We start from the raw sequence: 19,221 nt of genomic DNA, 5'->3' as shown, positions 1-19,221 counted from the left end.
GAGCTAGTGGGCAGCTCCAGTTTGGCACAGAATACTTGCTTTATCACCAGGGAGGACAACTACTTGGAGGGCAGAGTCTAAGCAACCACCTCATTTTTGCCAATCAGAGGACACTAGGGCTGAAAAGCCAGCTCTTGAAAGCCTGCCACCTGCCATGTTCCGTGGGAGACGAGGTATGAACTGGGTTGCCCCAGGACTTGATCCCCTTCTCTTGGAAGATGGGAGAGTGTTCTAAACAGAACAGGTGGTGCAGGAAGGCGAGGCGAGGCTGCACTCGGGGAAAGGGGCAGAGGGGAAGACAGGACTGGCTGAGGGTCGTTTCTACGTGTAATAGAGGATTCCTGCTCCAGACTTCTGATCCCAGGGCCCGGGACTCCCTTCTTCTACCAGATCCATCCATTGTGAGACTGGGCTGGGCCTACGATGCACAACAGGTGCGTGCGTGCATTTTAAAAATGCAGGGATAAGGACAGGTTTCAGAACAATACCTCTGGACCCATCTCAAGCTGCCCAGGGATGGGTGTCTGAGGCAAAGGCAACATGTTTTAACCTTTGTGAATTCTGGGCTTTCCTCATTGGCTTCTAGAGACCATAAGCCATGGCTTCTCTGTGGTGCCCAGAGCCAGTGTCCCGCCCTGCTGGGGCCGTGAGGAGTGTCATGGGGGCTAAAGGAGAAAAGGAGATTCCGTTCACATGCCAGGACAGCCCCACAAACCTACCTCACTGTGCTGGAAGGGGGCAAACCCAACAGAGTGCCTCGGGTGACATGCGTCTGATCCCGGGCTGTCTCCCCCCAATTGCTGCCCGCTCCAGTGATTGTATTTGTGGGGGCTTTGTAGGACTTCACAAATATGTGTTGGTCTTCTCCATATTCTTTTGAGGTTTTATCGTTTATAAACTTTTTTGTATTGAGAAAAATAGCCAGAGCATCTTTGACAAAAGGTTCTGCACCAGGAAAAGAATCTGGACCACAGCTCGGTGACCCCTCTTGAAGTGTGGGGATCCTGAACCATCCTTTCTCTTGGGTTCCCCTCCCCTATTTTCGGCCAGATCTTCTGTCCTAAACACTTGACTCCCATCCCCTCTCCTATTCCCCCTCCCCAAAAAAAGCCCCCTCACTCTCTCTCTCTCTTACACACACACACACACACACACACACTTAAATCCTGAAGAAGCTAAGAACACTCCAACCTCTGTTCCCAATCTCCTGTGTCAAGACCATTCCTTGCTGTGATTCGTACTAACACACTTGTACTGGGATGGATCAAACCTACTTTAATCTCTAATCTTAGGGGACAGAGAAGCAGAAGCAATGGGGGGGCGGGCAGCGGGCCCTCCACGTACAAAGTAGGGCTGGGGGACCAAGACTGGGAAGATGAATGTACATCCACGTCACTCAGGAATTTCCACACAGGTGCAAGAAACATGTCAAAGTGGCAGCAAGATCGTTTAACAGGAGACGGACGAGTGCAGCTCCATGCTAACCACCAGAAACCACACCTTTGTGTGCAATCTTGAATTTACAGGGCAGGTGGAGGGGAACGAGGAAAGCCTGTAACTCTGCTCTTTCCTCGATCCCCCCCTTTCTGAGCTGCAGGACACTGAGTCCCCGTGGGCTTGAGTGACTCCTCCTACAAGCACTGTTTACTGGGTGGTTAATTCTGCTGTGCTGGGTACTTCCTTTCCCACTTGCTAGTGTTTGTAACACATACGCTGACCCTTTTCCCTTCTCTCTTTACCCTGGGAAAGTACAATGAATAAATAAAAATTTATTGGTTCTAGAAAAAAAAAAAGAAGCCCCTATTTTAAAGAAGAGAAACCTAAGTAGGGCCCAAAATCACAAGGAAGCCGGGCTGGAATTATAACCCACTACTGTGATGACCTGAAGCCCAGTTCTGACCCCAAACCCAGACTCTGATCCCATCTTTCATATCACTCCTTAACAGGACCTAATATCCACAGACCGCACTGCTCACAACATCTCAGTCATAATGCCCCCCGAGCCAAAGTGGACCCAGGACTCCCACCCCCTCCACGTCCACCAACTGAATACCCACCACTGACCTTCTCAAGGGCGACCCTGCCTCCCGGGCGGTCTGGAGTAATCCCTTTCCTTCATGCCCCCCCCTGCAAAAAATCCCTACACCTGTCGGTCCACACTGCACCCCCATGAGGGGAAGAAAGGTCAGAAGTGTATTCTAGAAGAACAAAGCAGGAGCGTTACCTCACTCTGTTCAGACAACGACCCACCGGTAAACCACACCCTTCGCAATACGCGAACAACACACATAACCAGGATGTTTGTAGCTCTGGAGAAAAAAAAAAAAACGTTTTTTTGCAACACGTACAGCTCTAAGAATCTATGGTATTAATTCTGATATTCTATTCAATTCTACTCTATTTGTTTTTTAAGTGCCGGTCCTGACCCACTAAGTTGATTTCACACTGGCTGAAGAGCGTGACAATTTCAGGTTGAGGTTGAAGGCCCAGAACTGCCATCTGGAGTCAGAACAGCACATTCTTCCCAGACCTGGCTGCTCCCTGCCGAGACCCTCCCCCCTCAAAGCCCCACACAGGAGCTGACAAGCCCTGGGCAAACCTCTAGCGTGCACCCCGAGGATGGCTCCAGGCCCCGGGCGGCTGTGAGCAGGGGCTCCGGCGGCTTCTAAGGGCACAGAGCACCTGCTCACCCTGACCCCAGACCAGGCGGCGTCTGGCCCGCTGGGAGCCCTGCACCCCACAGACCTTCCCCCATAACCCCTCCCACTCTGCTCATCTGCCTCGACCCCAGCCCCGAGGGCCTGGTTCCTGCCCCTCTCCCCAGGAATTCCCGGCATTCCGTCAAATTCAGTTTACCACCACAACCTTCTTTCTGACCACTCTTCCCAAACAGACCCTCTACTAGCCTCATCCCTACCCCAAGAGGATTACTCCACTCCAAACCCATGGGTCAAGCGAAACCTCTGTGCTGAGCCCCCTCTGGAGCAGAGGGAAGCAGGCTGCAGAGAGAGAGACCACAGAGTGAGAGGGGACGGCTCCAGCCTCAAACTCATCGGGGAGAGGAGCGGGCCTCCGCGCAACACTTCAGTAATCAACGCACCCACCCAGCAGCCTCTCTGCCGAGTAAGGACCCACGGAGGCCGCCAGAGCTCGGATTCTCAAACTCATCCCGGGAGTGGCGTCCCAGGCAGTTACAATGTTCTGTGAGGCACTGGTTGAATGCAAGCCCACAAGAGGAAATAAAGCCATAACTGTGTCCTAAAACGCAGCGGGGGGTACTTTAGGCTGGACTCTGGAACAGCTAAGTAGCAGCAGATGCCAAATCTGAAGATAGCAATGATGGAACAAAAGCTTCGAGAAAGTTCCATCCAATGAACGTAGTGGGCTCTGCACATGGGGAAGCCCAGCTTCACTCGGTGTCACTCGGTGTCAGAGCCCACACATGGGTCCAGCTCCAAGGGCCAGGCTACCGGGGGCGGGGGCGGGGGGGTGGGTAGGGCACAGAGCCAACCCCAAACGAGGAGCAGGATGTCATCTCTGGGAGAAGAGGCTGCAGAGCACAGCGTGCGTGACGGCCGGTACACTGGAGGGACACTTAGAAGCCCACACGAGCCAAACGCGAGGCAAGCAGGTCACGGCTCAGACACACACAGTGACCTGCAACTTCCTCGGGAATGGAAAGGACAACGTGAGGTCATAAAAGCAGGTACAAGTGCTTCACTCCAAAATTACCTTTCGACTCAGCACAGGTGTACTGGACACAGAATTACTCAAAGCTCCAATGAAAAGGACAGAGCTCCCAACCACACAGACTTTCTGACAGCAACTCAAGGCCCCAGCACCTCGTGAGCCCTCCACTGACACCCTGCCAGCCCGTGGGGGTCCAGCCCACGAGTCCCTGAGAACCCGGTCAGGGGCAAAAACCACTCCGGGAGCTCACCAGCCCTGTGAGGAATGTCGGCTCACTGCCCGGCCCCTCCCGGCAGCAGGGCTCAGCGGCAGGAGGAAAAGGCTGGTGCCACAGACACGATCCCCCGAGTGTGGCCACGCTCACCCCCAGGGGTGAGCAGAGGCAGAGCAGAATCCCGTCACTGGATCATCCCTCAGGGAGAAAGGTCAGGAGCAGCTCAGGCAGGCGCTGATGGCCTCCACGGGACACCTCAGGTCCCCACCCTCTCCCACCTCCATGCGGGCCCCACGGTGGTCCCAGCTCCACTTGGCCAGGGCTGGCGGGCCAGGACAGGTGAGGCAGCACGGGCACACACAGCCACCTTACCTCCGAAGTTGGCCAGCCGCCCAATCCGTGTAACTGGCACCTTCCGCTCCCGAGCATGCTCGCTGAGCTAGAGGGAGCAAGGAAAGAGACCTCACGGAATCAGCAAATGGGGACAGGACCAGCCTGTAGGGGTTCACGCGGCCCCCCACAGCCCCGCTCCACCCCCAAAAGTGGCTGCTCCACCTGGCAGCTTAGTCCACCAAAAGGGGGCCTGTGTCCCTGAAAACGCCAGACCACAGCATCCGGAGAATGTCCCCAGAGGAGGGCCTGACACCAGCACCACCAGGAGCGGCAGCCAACCCAGCCCCACTCCACCAGGCCCTCCAGGACGCACCATCTGCTTGTGGGGCTTGCTCTCGGGGCGAGCCTTGGCCTGCCGGGCCTTCTCAATGTCCTCCGTGGTGAGGCCCCCCACGGGGGGCTGGTCCTGGTGGAAGAACCTTCGTGGAAGGCCCATGGTAGAAAGTGGGTGTCTGGGGTCTCCAAAGAGCCTCCCGGTGACGGTGCCCAGAGGGGAGGTGGCCTGGCCTGAGAGCCCAGCTTCCCTAAAGGGTCCACTGGTCACATAGGCAGGAGCCGGGCCCTCATTGCCAGTGTGATCCCAGGATGGAGGGGGTGACCAGTCAGGGAAGGAGGCTGCAGAGAAATCTGTGCGAGCCCCCACAGTCTGAGGCCCAGAGAACTCTGCTTCCGGGTCTTCGAAGTTCTCGGCATAAGGCTCCTCGCGCTTATCCTGACCCTGTGGGGAGCAAAAGCCAGCATGAGCAGAGCAAAAGGCCCGCCTGGGCCTCCTCCCTGTGTCCACCCCCACCCCCTGCACAGGGAGCCACACATTCCACCAGGAAGGTGGCCCTCAGCCAGATCTGCAGGGGAGCACCTTCCCAGCCCGAAGCCAGGAGACCCAGGTTCGGCCCTGCTCCTGAGAGGCCCCACTCCGTGGTTCCAGGGAAGCCGGACAATCACAGAGCACCTGCTGGGAGCCTCGCCAGGCCCAGGGGAGTGACCGCCACACTACAGGCAGCAAGTTCCTCATCTGTAAATCAGGGCTTTGGGGAGTGAGCCAGGCCAGCAGACAGCTCGGAGAAGTAAAAGGCCAACCAGACCAGCGAGGGCCACTTGCCGACAGGACTGACCCGCCACACCAGGCCAGCACCTCACCCCTGGCCCTTCCTCTAAGAGGCTCTCATGAGGGCTGGCCTGCCGTCCCTGGGAGCTGGGGGTATGGGGACAGGCCAGGAGGGAAGTGCCACGCTTTCTCTGTAATGGTCACACAGACTCCAACTGCAGGCCCAGGTTCCTGCTACATTCAAACCCTGAGTGACCTTGAGCCAGTTCCTGCCCCCTCTCTGCCACCTCATCTGGAAATAGAGCTGTGTGGGCCGCAGACAGGCCGGGGGAATGGCGCTGCTCCTGAGGCCGCAGGGGTGGGCTCGGGGCACACACGGGGCGCCTGCGGGCGCTGCAAACCAGCGGCAGCCCCACAGCCTCCTCACCGCGGCTTGGGGTCCAAGGAGGGACTTGCCCTCCAGGGGAAAAAAGAGACTGGCCGTCACTGTCATTTCATCAAGGGGACACTGAGGCTGGGAGAACTGGTAAAAGCCTGGCAGAGCCTGGACCGCTGGCCCTGTTGAACCTCGGCTCCATGCACAAGCGACCCGCACTTGAATTTGGCAAGCACATGTCAGGTGCCGGGGACGTGTTGGGTGCCGGGGACGTGCCAGAACCAGGGAAGCCGGGAGGGCTCATGGGAGGGCCCATGGGAGCCCCGTGGGGCCTCCTGCTGCCCCAGAACTCCAGCCACGGCCCCCTGGCCCAGCGTGACCTGAGGGACCCCAAGCTCAGTGAGCAAGTGAACGAAGCCCTTAAAGGTGTGGAGGGAGAGACATTTTTGGATTATGTGGCCTCCGTCCCCTCAGAGAGGAGGAGGCCCCAACAATCTAAGTTTTAGGGAAAGAACAGGAGCACATGAAGTCCCCTCACCCTGCTCAGTGCGTCCTTCGTGGTGGGACCCACACTCCCTCTTCCCTCCGAGGACCCTGCTGGAGATGCCCTGGCCTGTCCCCCCACTCGCCTCTCAGAAGGTCCCCCAGGCCTGGCACACTCTCACTCGCCGGTGTTTCACAGACAAGACACCCACCAGGAAGGGGATGGCTCCGCACCAGGAAGGCACCTGGGAGTCACTCAGAAGTCAAGGACCAGTCTCCCCATCTGAGAAGGGGTGATGCCCAGGACAGCAGCCAGGCTGGGGGCGGCATCATGGGGTTGAGACTTCTACAAGTTAAAGGCATTTCCATAGAGTGACAGAGAGGTGGTGTCACCACCAGACACTTAGGGAACAGAAGGGGAGGGGTTGGGAATCCTAAAACCTGACCAGAGGCCTGGAGGCGGTGACAGCCTCCTAGCAGGGCACCATCTGCATCTTGTGCCCGTGCCCCCTTCCCACCCTCTCGGGCTCCCAGGAACGGGGCAGGCGGCTCGCACGGTGACACCCAGGTGGGACGGTGCTCTGCCCTCCGCTGTAGCAAACCCTGTTGACAGCTGCCTCTCCGCATGCACGCGTGCTTTGGACCCTCCCACTGGGCCGGGGGCTTGGAACAGGGCAGGAGGGCGAGGGAGGCAGGCGGTGAAGCTGCGCCAGCGCTCCCCGGAAAGGAGCCAAGCCCCCGAGTCCACGCCCGGAGCCCCGCGGAAATGAAGCTGGGAGTGCGACCCTGGCTCAGCTGGCACGTCAGTAAGGACCCTGGGCACACAGGCCCCGGGACAGCTTGACACTGCGGCGTAACGCCCAGGGACACACGCACGCTCAGCCTACACATAGGGTACCTTCTGCCACGTTTGTACCAAAACCGACCCGACAAGAAAGAGAAATCAGATAAACAGTGGAGAAGGTGCTCAGGCTCTGAAAGAAACTGTTTCAGGGAAGGAAACACAGGCTCCCGGCAGCTGCCTCCCTAAGAACAAAGGTGGATGCTGCTTTGTTTGTTTTTTAATTTCTGAAATTAAAAAGGCCTCTGTTGACGATGGACTCTGAAAAACAAACTGAGGGTTCTAGAGGGGAGGGGGGTGGGGGGATGGGTTAGCCTGGTGGTGGGTATTGAGGAGGGCATGTTCTGCATGGAGCACTGGGTGTTATGCACAAACAATGAATCATGGAACACTACATCAAAAACTAAAGATGTAATATATGGGGATTAACATAACAATAAAAAAAAAAGGCCTCTGTTGAGCACGTTCAGTAGAGGCCCAGGAACAGAGGGCCAGGTGGGGGGTGGGGAGCAGGATGGGACTGGGCCAGCAGAGTGTGGCCTGTGCCCCAGGGCCAGTGAACTGAGGCCTGGGCCAGCAGAGTGTGGCCTGTGCCCCAGGGCCAGTGAACTGGGGCCTGGGCCACTGGTTCCCGGGGGCTGTCCCAGCTTCGTGAGGCTTCCTGAGCGACAACTCGAGTCAGAGGGCTACAGCCCCACGCCGGGACCCCACCACACCCAGAAGGACAGCAGGTCCCCTGAGCCAGCCCCCCAGCTGCGTCCTGATTTGCCCCCCGACCCCCCGGCCTCGACGACAGCTCCAGGCCAGCCCCTCCTGACGCCCCCTCCCGACGGCCTCCTTACCTGCACCTTCCCCAAGACCAAGCCCATCTGCTCTGCAGCTGTGGACTGCAGGGCCCTGGCCACCACGAGGAGCTCCCCACCGAGGCCCAGGCGTTGCAGGTGGGTCTCCACGGCCACCTGGGTCAGCTTGGCAAGGCCTTTGACCAGCATGATGGCGTCCCCCAGCATGGCAGCCATCCTGGAGGGCTGCAAGAGAACGGGCCAGTCGGGGGGTGCTCCACACTCACACAGAGCAGCTCCACCCCGAGGTCTGGGTAGAGGCATCGGGAGGTCTGGTTCTTCCACCAGACCCCCTCTGATACAGGCTGACTGAGAGACAGGACAGCGAGGGAGGGCCAGGGCTCAAGGTCAGCCCTGGGTGGCCCCCCACCCTGTCCTGCCCAGGTATGGAGCAGAACCAAAGGCTCCGTGGAGCCAGGGCTGGGGGCCCCACAGCCACCTCGTGAGACACCGAGGTGTGGAGGGGTGAAGTGAGTAGCCCAAGTGGCAGAAGGGGGACGTGAAGCCAGATGCCCTGATTTTAGTCCAGTGCTCTTTTCCCTGGACCCAAACTTGGTTGGGGAGGGAGCGTCCGCTCCAGAAGCGCCTCCCTCTAGGGCCCAGGGCGCCCCAACCCCAACGACCCCAGCCCCTTAGAGGCTGCCCGTCGCCACCCAGCTGCCTGTCCCCACCCAGCTGCCCCTGCTCTGCCTGGGCGGGCCTCTGACAGACACCCACAGGCCCAGGGACGTGCAGAGGCCCCTCCCCACCCTCAGGCTCCACGAGTTCCCAAGCCGTGTGGTTTGCAAACCGCAGTCCAGTGCCATCCATCTGGGAAGTCCCAACAGGCACGAAAACCAAGAGGAGCAGGATGCGGGACAGCCAGGGAGGCATCAGAGCACACTGTGGGTGGGACTCTCTCCTGATACTTGTTTTCCCTGTGTGCACCTGTACTTTTCCCTCCACTCGGTCACAGTGTAAAATGTGTTTCTTCATGTCGGTCAGGGCCATAGAGGCAGAAAGCACTGTACCCAGCACTGCCTCCCAGGGGAGCATGTGCGGCCGGTCCCCCAAGTATCTCCTACAGCCTACATGGGACTGCGTGCTGGGAGGGGCAGGATAGGGTCCCAGGGACATGCTGGGGCTGAAGAAAACCCACAGAAAGAAAGGGAGCAGCAGGGGGCCCCAGAGAAGCAGCCGGGGAGCACTCTGGCCAAGGCAGGGAGGAACTGGGACCCACTATGAGGAGGGGCGAGGCTGTGGGGGGAAGCCCGGGAAGGCCAGGTACACCCTGGATGCAGGGCCTGGGCCAGCAGCAGGGAGGCTGCGGGCACACAGATGCCTGCGGACTCCGAATTCTCCTCACACGAGGGAAGGGAGGCGCCGACTCTGAAGACCTCAACCACAGCTCCAGGGGCTTCTGAAGATGGCTGGCTCCCTCCCACCTACCCGTCACAGGGGAGCAGCCCGGGTCGGCCCAGGAGTCCTGCAGGGACCCTGAGCTAGGGAACAGTGCAGCTACTCATATTTACAAGGAGAACGAAGGCACAGGAGCCTGGAGAGCAGAGAGGACCCGTGGTCACAGGCCCTCACCGTCACGGTCACAGGTGCCACCAGACCCCAGGCACTCTCCACTCTCCAACTTGATGACACGGGTCTCATTGCTCCTACTTCACAAAGGAGAAAACCAAAGCCACAGCGGTTAACGATCCTGAATGGTGTACTGAATGGTGGCCCTGGGGTGCGATCCCGGCCCTCCCCTGCTCTGTGCCCACCACACCACACTGCCTCCCCGAACACTTGGCCCACTGGCTTCAAGGCACGCCCACAGGGACGGGGCCCCGCTCAGGCACAAATGGGCTGCCTACACCCTCATCAAAGCCAAGGTTTCTGAAAGGTGACCATACCCTTGAAAGAGAAGAAGGGGAGGGGCTAGCCGGGCCCATCACCTGCTGCCATTTCACACCATGGGCTCTGACCTGGGATCCTGGACTTTATGGCAATAAACAAGGGTGAGCCCCACAGACCCAATGGCTAGGACTCGGGAGACAGCCCATAACCAGAGCTCACACAGGGCTGCTGCCGGCGCTCAAACTGCCCAGCCCCCTGGCCCCACCCCCAACACGTAGACATGCTGGACACAGCACCCCTGCTGGTCAGCCCACAGACACCAGGGAGAGAGGTTTCTGAAGGACATGTTAGGGACATACAAGGGTGGATGGAGACCAGGCCCCAGCCACACCTGTTCAAAAGGACCCTTGCTGGTGGCCCCAGGGTATCCCCCATATCCCACTGTCCCCAGGTCCCCCAAATTAGGCCTTCCCCTTACTCACCTCTCAGTCCAATCCAGCTAACCAAGGCAGGAGCCTCCCACAGGCCGCAGGCTCTGATAATTCCCAAGCCTCAGCTTGTCTGCTAACGGATACCCTCCTGAGACCCTCCTGAGACCTATTTAATTCAGACTTTGTTTCCAGGCTGAAAATTAATTCTCCCTGGATTTCTCACCCAAGTTATAAGCATGAACGAAAGCGTCACTAGAGCAGAGCTGAGAAGTGATGTGGGGCCAGTCGGTCTGCCCTGCCGGCGCTGGCCCACCACACCGATCCATGGACGCTCAAACTGGAAAGCCAACTTCCAGTCTTGCGCGCTGCAGACACAGTCCTGGGACCCACTGGAGTCCAGTCCTCACTCCCCAGCTCCTGAGCGTGGCAGCATTGATCACCGCCCCCAGACGGGACGGATTACACTCACTTCACAAGGACACTTTAGAAAAAATTCCTGAGAGGGGCGCCTGGCTCAGTCATTAACTGTCTGCCTTCGGCTCAGGTCGTGATTCCAGGGTCCCGGGATCGAGCCCCGCATCAGGCTCCCTGCTCGGCGGGAAGCCTGCTTCTCCCTCTCACACTCCCCCTGCTTGTGCTCCCGCTCTTGCTGTCTCTGTCAAAATAAATAAATAAAATCTTAAAAAAAAAATTTCCTGAGAAAAAAAATGCTAAATTGGCCAAAGTTTTTTTTAATTCCTGCATGTGGGAGATACGAGTAACTATGGTCTCTTCCAGTATATTCCTGATTCATTTAGTTGATGTATACTACTTTCAAAGTGGCAACTGGGTAAGTCATCTAAAACCAGTACACACTGAAAACTAGCTATGGGGCATCTGGGTGGCTCAGTTAAGCGTGCAACTCTTGGTTTCAGCTCAGGTCATGATCTCAGGGTCCTGGGATTGAGTGAGCCCCATGTCGGGATCCACACTCAGCAGGGAGTCTGCTTGGGATTCTCTCTCTGCCCCCGACCCTCGCCCCCCCCAAATAAATAACTAAATCTTTATAAAAACTAACTAGTTATGCCTTTCATGCGACCAGCTGCGTCCTCGTCCCCAGCAAAGTCACGATGGGCACGAGTCTGACCCCAGCCAGCGGGCACTCGGGAGGGGAAGAGGGGGACTCCAGCCAGCTACTCTGCCAGGCAGGCCCCATCCAGGTGGAAATAACATCACAGAGATCCCACCTTCCTGCTCGCTGTGAGGCAAAACCTGCTTTCCTCAAATCAACAGATGCTACAAATCAACACTCAGTCATTTGTGAGCAGATTCACACGTGGATACCCAGGCCTGCCCCACTTTGACGCTGCTCCACTCAGTGCAAAGTCAGCCGTTCACACCTAATCAACACCAGGTACTTTTTTTTTTTTTTTTTGCAAAGGTGTGTCTACCCTCAAGGGGCATCAGGAAGAGGAAGGACAGACAGAAGGCACTACCTTTCCAAAACTTTTCTCCCCTTTGGTTTTCAAAAAGTGGGTCTCACGGATCTGAGGCACCAGAATCCCAACGGAACTCAGAATTCAGCTACCCTGAAATTTGCGGCAAACCCCCTGCAGGAGTGCACTAGAACCAGGCACACAGCTATAGGAGGAGGCGTTTCATCAAGATCTTAAATAAATAAAGCAAAAGCCCCAGGGCGCCTGGGTGGCTCAGTGGGTGAAGCGTCTGCCTCTGGCTCAGGTCATGATCCCAGGGTCCTGGGATCAAGGCCCACATTGAGCATCGCGATGGGCATGGAGCCTGCTTGGGATTCCCTCTCCCTCTGCCACCCCCACCCCACACCCCTAGTAGTTCTCTCTAAAATAAACTGTTTAAAAAACAAAACCTGATCTGCACCAGGATTCATCTATAAGTATCTACACGTATTCGACCCCTCTCCCCACCGCGCTCCATCCCACTGGCCGCTGAGCAGGTTTTCGGACCCCGCCCAAAAGGAGCAGAGCAACTGAGCGCCCAGCTCTCTGCCTACTTGGTAGGTGAGCCCTGAGCCCCAGAAGGCCCCGGTGCCACCACTCTCCCCCGAGGAGGGGACAGCCAAAAGTGCTGGGTGAACAAAGAGATGTGAGTGGGGGCAGCACTCCCGTTGGGAGTGCCTACTAGGGACTAGCACCAAAACAAAAAGGCATTCAGAGATGCATCACTTGTTCGCGAAGGTCTCCTCCCGGTGCTCTAGGCTAGTCCCTGCAGGCCCCTGGGCACCCACAGCTGTGGTGCCATGCAGACACTTCTATACTGGATCAGACACCAGGGAGAGAGCCAGAGGCCAACGGGGGCTGACACACGAGGGTCAGGTGCAGAGGAGGCTGCGGACCCCCAGAAAAGAGTCCTAGGAGCAGGGACATGGGGTCCAGCTCTACCAGGGCTGCAGTCTATGCGACTAAGTGCATCACTCTCCAGTTCGTCCCACTCCAGTAGGAGAGGGCTTTGGGTGGCTCCCCTTTTCTGGTCCTAACATGCTAAACCTCTATAAAGGACGTAAATAAAGAGCTTATCGAGAGAGAGAGAGAGAGAGAGAGAGAGAGAGAGAACAGGAATCGACCCAGCTTAGCACTCCCAGGTACAGAGGCTGGAAAACAGTTCCCAAGCTCCGAGAATGCTCCTACTGACTCCTCACTCTCTGACCTTCCCCGGGCTTTCAGGACACGAGCTCACCATCTGTCACTCGTCTCTCCGCTCGAGGGGACAGCAAGCCAGGGTTGGATCCCCTTCATGGCTCTAAATCGTGGCGTGACCAAGCAGCCCTGTCTGACCAAAGCCGGGTAGCTCTATTTCCTGAGCAGCCCCAAAGCCTCAGGATGGCTGGGCGAAGGACCCCAAAGGAAGCTGCACAGAAAGCTCTTTGTCTTGGGGAGTGTGTGAAGTTTCATCCAGCCATTTGCCCCACACGTCACCCCCAAGTCCCACTGGCATCAAATGGCCCTCACCACCCCCACGCTTCCCTCCCGGGCTCCCCATCCTGAGGAAGGGGGCCACCACCCACTTCTCTCAAACCCGTCCTCACCTCCGCTGACTCCCTGGCCACTCCTAGCAGGATGACTTCCCCAGCCCCTAGCTAGCCCGCCTGCCCCTAGTCCCTGGCCCCCACTCCCAAACCACTCCGAGCTTCCTGAGCTCTCTGAGGTTCCTAAGGGGCTGAGAGGACTCTAGTGACCTGGCCTCCCTGCACCCCAGTTCCTCTCCTTGTTCCCTCCACTCACTGTGTCCCAGTCAGGCCAGCCCAGCTCTCCCGCCAGCCTCAGCAGAGGATCACACTTTCTTCCCCCACCCCCCAGCTCCTGGCTCCTGGCCCAAACACCACCTCTTCTGGGACACCCTCCTCCAACATGTCCCACCCCAAAAACCCACGCACGCACTTCCCACCACCGCCCCCCAGCCTGTCCTTCCCCCCGTGTAGCAGTGCCTGCTGTAAATCTGCCTGAGTCACTGTCTCCTCCCCCAAGGGGCTGTCAGCCAGAGCAGGGCAAGGACCACACCTGTCTTCCCCCTCTCCGTGTTTCCAATGCCAAGCTTCATGCTCAACACACAGCAGGCGGGTCATAAATACTCAGGTAACAGAATGAACTTAGCTGCTCCCTTAAAGGCTTGAGAAAGCTGGGACGGGCTCACACCTGCTTGCAGCTTTAATCTAGATTCGGAATCAGAGGCCCCTGGGAGGCCTGGTAGGAGGCAGGGTGCCCATGCTTTAGTGGGCAGCAGAGTCCCCCAGGAGGCTTGTGAAAGCCCAGACTGCTGGGTCCGCCTTCAGGCTCTGGGTCTGTAGGTCTGGGGTAGGCCTGGAAACCCGCCCGACTCACACGTTCCCAGGTGCTGCCGCTGCTCACGCTGGAACCCCACCTCGAGATCCCCTGTTCTGGAGGACGAGGGGGAAAGGGAGCAGAGTGCTGCGCTTCCCCAAAGCCTGGATCGGCCCATCAGTGGAAACCCTCCACCTGCCCTTTCTTTTCCTGTTACTGCCTCAAGAAGCTAAAAAAGAAATGAATGAGCTTAAAGACAAGGAGCCACAGGACCACCACAGGCCCTCAGGACTGTCACTTCCCACAGGGCTGTTGAATGTCCTTTTCCGGAGGCCCCAGGGTGGGGGTGCCTGTGACCTTCTGCCCCCTCCCAGCTAAGAATAAGCTTTACTTTGGGCTGGAACATTCTCAATTTCCAGCCTGCATGGGCCCTGAAAAGTTCCTTTACGGTGCTTAAAATTTTTCTTCTTTCCTTCTACTCTAAGTAAAAGGAAACACCAGAGGTGTAAGTCAGAGAGACTCAAACCTCGGGACCCAAATCCATGAACTTCTGTGGCTGTGCCCTTCGCCTTGGCCTTCCAAATCATGCCCAGGGGCCAGCACTGGACTCTCGCAGGGGCTCCAGGCCTCGGGCCGGTGAGGGCCCCCCAGCGTCTTGCCAGCGGCTTCAGAAACAGCCTCATGTGCTGGCAACTGAATACACGAGGAAGGACCAGGAAGAGACAGAGACAAACAGCCCCTGTCGTCCGATACCAGCAGCCAGGCCTGGAGAGTCACCTTCCCGTCCATTAGGGCTCTGCAGTCCCCACAGCTGCCAGTCACCCCCAGAACCCCCCAGACCGCACGTCGACCAGGAAGTCCCCTTTGCCAGCAGAGTCCTGCATGGTGAGGAAAGGAGCCAGCCTCAGGGCCTCGGGGCATCTTCCAGGCTGAGGATGTCCTGTTCCCTCGGAAGCTGCTTCCAGACCTGAGGGCTCTTTCTCGGAGCTGGTGAGAAGCGCACACTCGTGTGCTAGCACACACAAGGGCTTGCTGGGCAGCAGACACTCAGACACTCTCCACCAGTGAGTTTCACCGCGTCCCCAGATGTCTCCAAGCTGCAGGGCACTAACCACAGCTGCTGTTACTTCCTGAGACTTTATTGTCTGCCAAGGCTGTGAGCTAAGTGTTCCCCCAATTATTCTTATAAGCTAGGTGCTGTTACTATGTCCATGTTTGAAATGAAGGTACTAAGGCACAGAGAGGTTCCATAACTTGGCCAAAGTCACACAGCTTGTAAGAACTGGAGCCAGGAAGGACTTGAGTCTATCAGCTCAGGAGCCAGACAGGTAAGAGGAGAAAACAAGCTGAAGACTGTTCGGGTACCTTAGACGGTAAGCCTCCACTCCCCGCCTGCTGGGAGATTAAGACAGTCTTAGGCTTCCCAGAGTGTTGCCCCCAGATGGGCACCAGGCTGGGGGATGGGTGGCTCACAGAAGCAGGAGAAGCTCCCCCCGCCCCAAGGATGCCCAGGGCTCCAGAGCACGGGGGGAGGGACCAGGGGGGGCATAGGGGATCCTGAGCGGCCCCTCCTCCTTCTGGTGAGCAAACGGGACTGACTACAAACGGGCCTTTTAAATGCCCACCTGCCAAGCATGGGGTCCTGACAGCAATTTCATTTTCTGACTAAAAACTCCCCAGGGACACCTGGGTGGCCCGGGTCATGATCCCAGGGTCCTGGGATCAAGTCCCACATGGGGCTCTTTGCTCAGCAGGGAGCCTGCTTCTCCCTGTCTCTCCCTCTGCTTGTGCTCTCTGTCAAATAAAATTCTTTCAAAAAAATAAATTAAAAAAACTCCCCAAAGTTTTCTGCTTAAAACCTAAAAACAGTGCTTATCTCATCAAGATGCTCCGGAGCCAGGCACCCCGGGTTCAAATCCTGACTCTGCTGCTGAACTAAAGTCACCGAAGTGTCTCTTCGTGCCTCAGTTTCCCCACAGGAGTGGGTCAGGTAATCCATACAGTAGCACTCAGGGCCCCGAGGGACTAACACACAGTAAGCGTTCATCACTGTGAGCAGAGACGCTCTGGAAGGAGGTTCAGCCTCAGGGAGACCAGAGGGTTCACGAATGACAGTGGTGTAGACAATCCCACTTATTTATATCCGAGTGCTCAGGCTGGGTACAGTACCACGTCGGACTCAGGGAGGGCAGTCTCGCCCTCTCCCGGGGACCATGTGGTTTGTTGATGCTGTGGTGCCAGGGGCCCGCTTGGAGGCTAGAAAGAAACACCCGCTGGTGATCCTTACCACAGCCAATGCCACTCCCAGAGGAGAAAACAGGAAGCCTTCACTGGTATTTTATGGGAGGAACGGGCAGTTCAGGGAGGGGGGAGAGGGTCTCTGATCCCCATGATGACCTCTCTGCAGGCCATGGCACACTCTACCACCAGAATAATCTTCCCCAATCCACTTCATCATGCTAACCCCCTGCTAAATGGCTCCTAGCTGTCTAAAGGGTCAACACGAGATGCCCAAGCTCCTGGGCCTGAGGCTGGAGGTGTCACAGTGAGGACCCGGGCCTCCCATCCAGCCTCTACTCACACCAGTGCCGAGTGAGCACCGAGTGAGCACCAAGCCACGGCAAGCAAGCCTGGCCCTGGGCTTCTGCACATCTCAACTGCACCTCACCCGACTTGCAGACAGGGGAACCCTGTGTGCGTTGAGGCCAGCCTCACGGCCTGGGAGTCAGCTCTGTCCTGACCAGCCGGCCACTGCAGGCCTGCTCCTGAACCACCCTATAACCTGATTCTCACCTGGAGATCACGGCATAAACTGTTAGGACGTCCAATCTAAGAAGGAGAGGCGAAGTACCTGAAATGTACGGACACACCACATTTACTCGAGGACTTGAGCTGACTCTTAGCTCTCGGGGAGTCTTCCCTCGCTGCCCTCATCTTCCAGGTCGACCAGATCCTGCCCTGCACGTCTCCGGCACACACACGCCTCTTCTCTCCAGCCCAACTCCAAGCCCTTGTGGGAGGCTCCCGTCTCCGACCCCCCGACTCCTTCCCCACCGACACCCAGACTGATCGTGACCACATGAACGACCAGTGTCACTGCACTGTCACCCAGGAAGGTGGACAGGACCCTGGGTGGGGACCCTGGAGCTGTGGTCGAGAAGTTTCCTTTAAAGTGAAATCAAGGGGCGCCTGGGTGGCTCAGTTGGTTAAGCGACTGCCTTCGGCTCAGGTCATGATCCTGGAGTCCCTGGATCAAGTCCCGCGTCGGGCTCCCTGCTCGGCAGGGGGTCTGCTTCTCCCTCTGACCCTCCCCCCCCTCATGTGCTCTCTCTCTCATTCTCTCTGTCTCAAAATAAATAAATAAAATCTTTAAAAAAAAAATAAAAAAAAAAAATAAAGTGAAATCAAGTATTTAAAGGGTTGTGTTGAAATGTGGCAGGCTGGGTCATGACCTCACAGACATGTCCATGCTCTGAGCCCTGCAACAAGTGACGATGTCAGCTTCTGTGGCAGAGGGGGCTTTGCACATGGGATTCAGGCAAAGATCCTTAAGATGATGGGATTATTGGGCGCCTGGGTGTCTCAGTCGTTAAGTGTCTGCCTTCCGCTCAGGTCATGATCCCAGGGTCCTGGGATCGAGTCCCGCATCGGGCTCCCCGCTCAGCGGGAAGCCTGCTTCTCCCTCTCCCTCTGCCTGCCGCTCTGCCTACTTGTGCTCCATCTCTCTGTCAAATAAATAAAATCTTAAAAAAAAAAAAAAAAGATGATGGGATTATCAAGATGGGCCCAATTCATCCCGGGGTCCATATGGGAGGAGGCCGGCAGGTCCAGGTCGGCAGGAGGTGTAACAGAAGCAGAGGCTGCGGTGCAGGTGTCAGGCAGGTGGGGGCAGGACCCACAGCCCTGGGAGGCAGGCCGCCCCCTGGAGGCCAGGAAAGCGAGGGTCACTTCTGCCCTGGAGCCTCCAGAAAGGACGGGCCCTGCTGATGTCCCACCTCGGGCTCCTGACCTCTAGAACTGTCGAATAGTAAATCTGCAGTGTTTCAAGCCGCTGGGTTTGTGGTAATTTGTCAGAGCAGCCACAGGAAACGAATACAGGGGCCATTTTTTAAAAGGCAAATCGCAGGGTGCCTGGGTGGCTCAGTCAGTTAAGCGTCTGCCTTCAGCTCAGGGCCCTGGGATGGAGCCCCGCATCGGACTCCGGAGCCTGCCTCTCCCTCTGCCTGCCGCTCGCCCTGCTTATGCGCTCTCTCTCTCTCTCTCTCTGACAAATAAATAAATAAATAAAATCTTAAAAAAATAAATTAAAAGGCAAATCGCTGGGTTGGGAAGAGGGGCGGGCTGTATTCTAGAATAATTTCCAGATCATTCTTCTAACATAATTAGTTCAGGCACCCCACAAACAGCCCTGGGTGCCAACCACGTGTCAGGTGCTGTGCCTGGGGCTGGACTACCCCAGAGCCAGCTCAAAACACACTCCTGTTCCTGACGACAGAGTCCCACCAGCTCTCAGGATCAACATGTCCCATGCCTTCCACGGCTCAGTTCAACATCCAAACCACTCCTGAGAGTCTGATACACAGTCTGGGTGCCACTGAGTCCACGGAAGAGCCCCCACTCTCAAAATGCTTTTCATCAGCTTTCACCCTCTTCATCTTTCAAAACACTTGCATTTCACATTTACTATTCCAGTGCAATCATATTAGTCACAAGCTGCAACCATTTACAGTCCCGTCTATGTGCCTGTCACTTTACACGACTCCTCTGCCCTCCCACAACAGGTGCCATCCCCGTTCACTGGGGGGAGAGAGCTCAGCAAGGAGGAGAAATCTCCCAAAAGTCCCAAAGACATCAGGTGCTGGCCCTTCCACCCTGGCCTGACCGCAGGCTCCGGCCCTTTCCTTGCTGCCCAGGAGGCTGAGAGAAAAGCAGCTAAGAAATCTGCCCCCACATCAGTAAATCAACATTTTATTTTTTTTATTATGTTATGTTAATCACCATACATTACATCATTAGTTTTTTTTAAATTTTTTTATTGTTATGTTAGTCCCCATACATTACATCATTAGTTTTAGATGTAGTGTTCCATGATTCATTGTTTGTGCATAACATCCAGTGCTCCATGCAGAACGTGCCCTCCTCAATACCCATCACAAGGCTAACCCATCCTCCCACCCTCTAGAACCCTGTTTGTTTTTCAGAGTCCACAGTCTCTCATGGTTCGTCTCCCCCTCCGATTTCCCCCCCTTCATTCTTCCCTTCCTGCTATCTTCTTCTTCTTTTTTTTTTTAACATATAATGTA

At 56.8% G+C, this 19,221-nt stretch overlaps 2 protein-coding genes across 4 annotated transcripts in view; one reads left to right on the top strand and one right to left on the bottom strand.

Moving 5' to 3' along the window:
- Positions 1-19,221, top strand: part of CDC42BPA (CDC42 binding protein kinase alpha) — a 727,403-nt gene that overhangs the window by 624,301 nt on the left and 83,881 nt on the right. The window lies entirely within an intron of this gene.
- Positions 1-19,221, bottom strand: part of COQ8A (coenzyme Q8A) — a 40,505-nt gene that overhangs the window by 13,434 nt on the left and 7,850 nt on the right. The window contains exons 2-4 of the mRNA XM_081824464.1: positions 7,885-8,070; positions 4,611-5,015; positions 4,277-4,343 (exon numbers count right to left, since the gene is read on the bottom strand). Of these exons, the coding sequence (XP_081680590.1) occupies positions 4,277-4,343; positions 4,611-5,015; positions 7,885-8,061 (649 nt within the window). The 5' untranslated portion in view covers positions 8,062-8,070. The remainder of the gene's footprint in view (positions 1-4,276; positions 4,344-4,610; positions 5,016-7,884; positions 8,071-19,221) is intronic.

The sequence above is a fragment of the Leptonychotes weddellii genome, chromosome 6, assembly GCF_054177405.1.
Source record: "Leptonychotes weddellii isolate Sample4059 chromosome 6, ASM5417740v2, whole genome shotgun sequence".
Taxonomy (NCBI): domain Eukaryota; kingdom Metazoa; phylum Chordata; class Mammalia; order Carnivora; family Phocidae; genus Leptonychotes; species Leptonychotes weddellii.
This window is presented reverse-complemented; position numbering and strand designations above follow the sequence as displayed.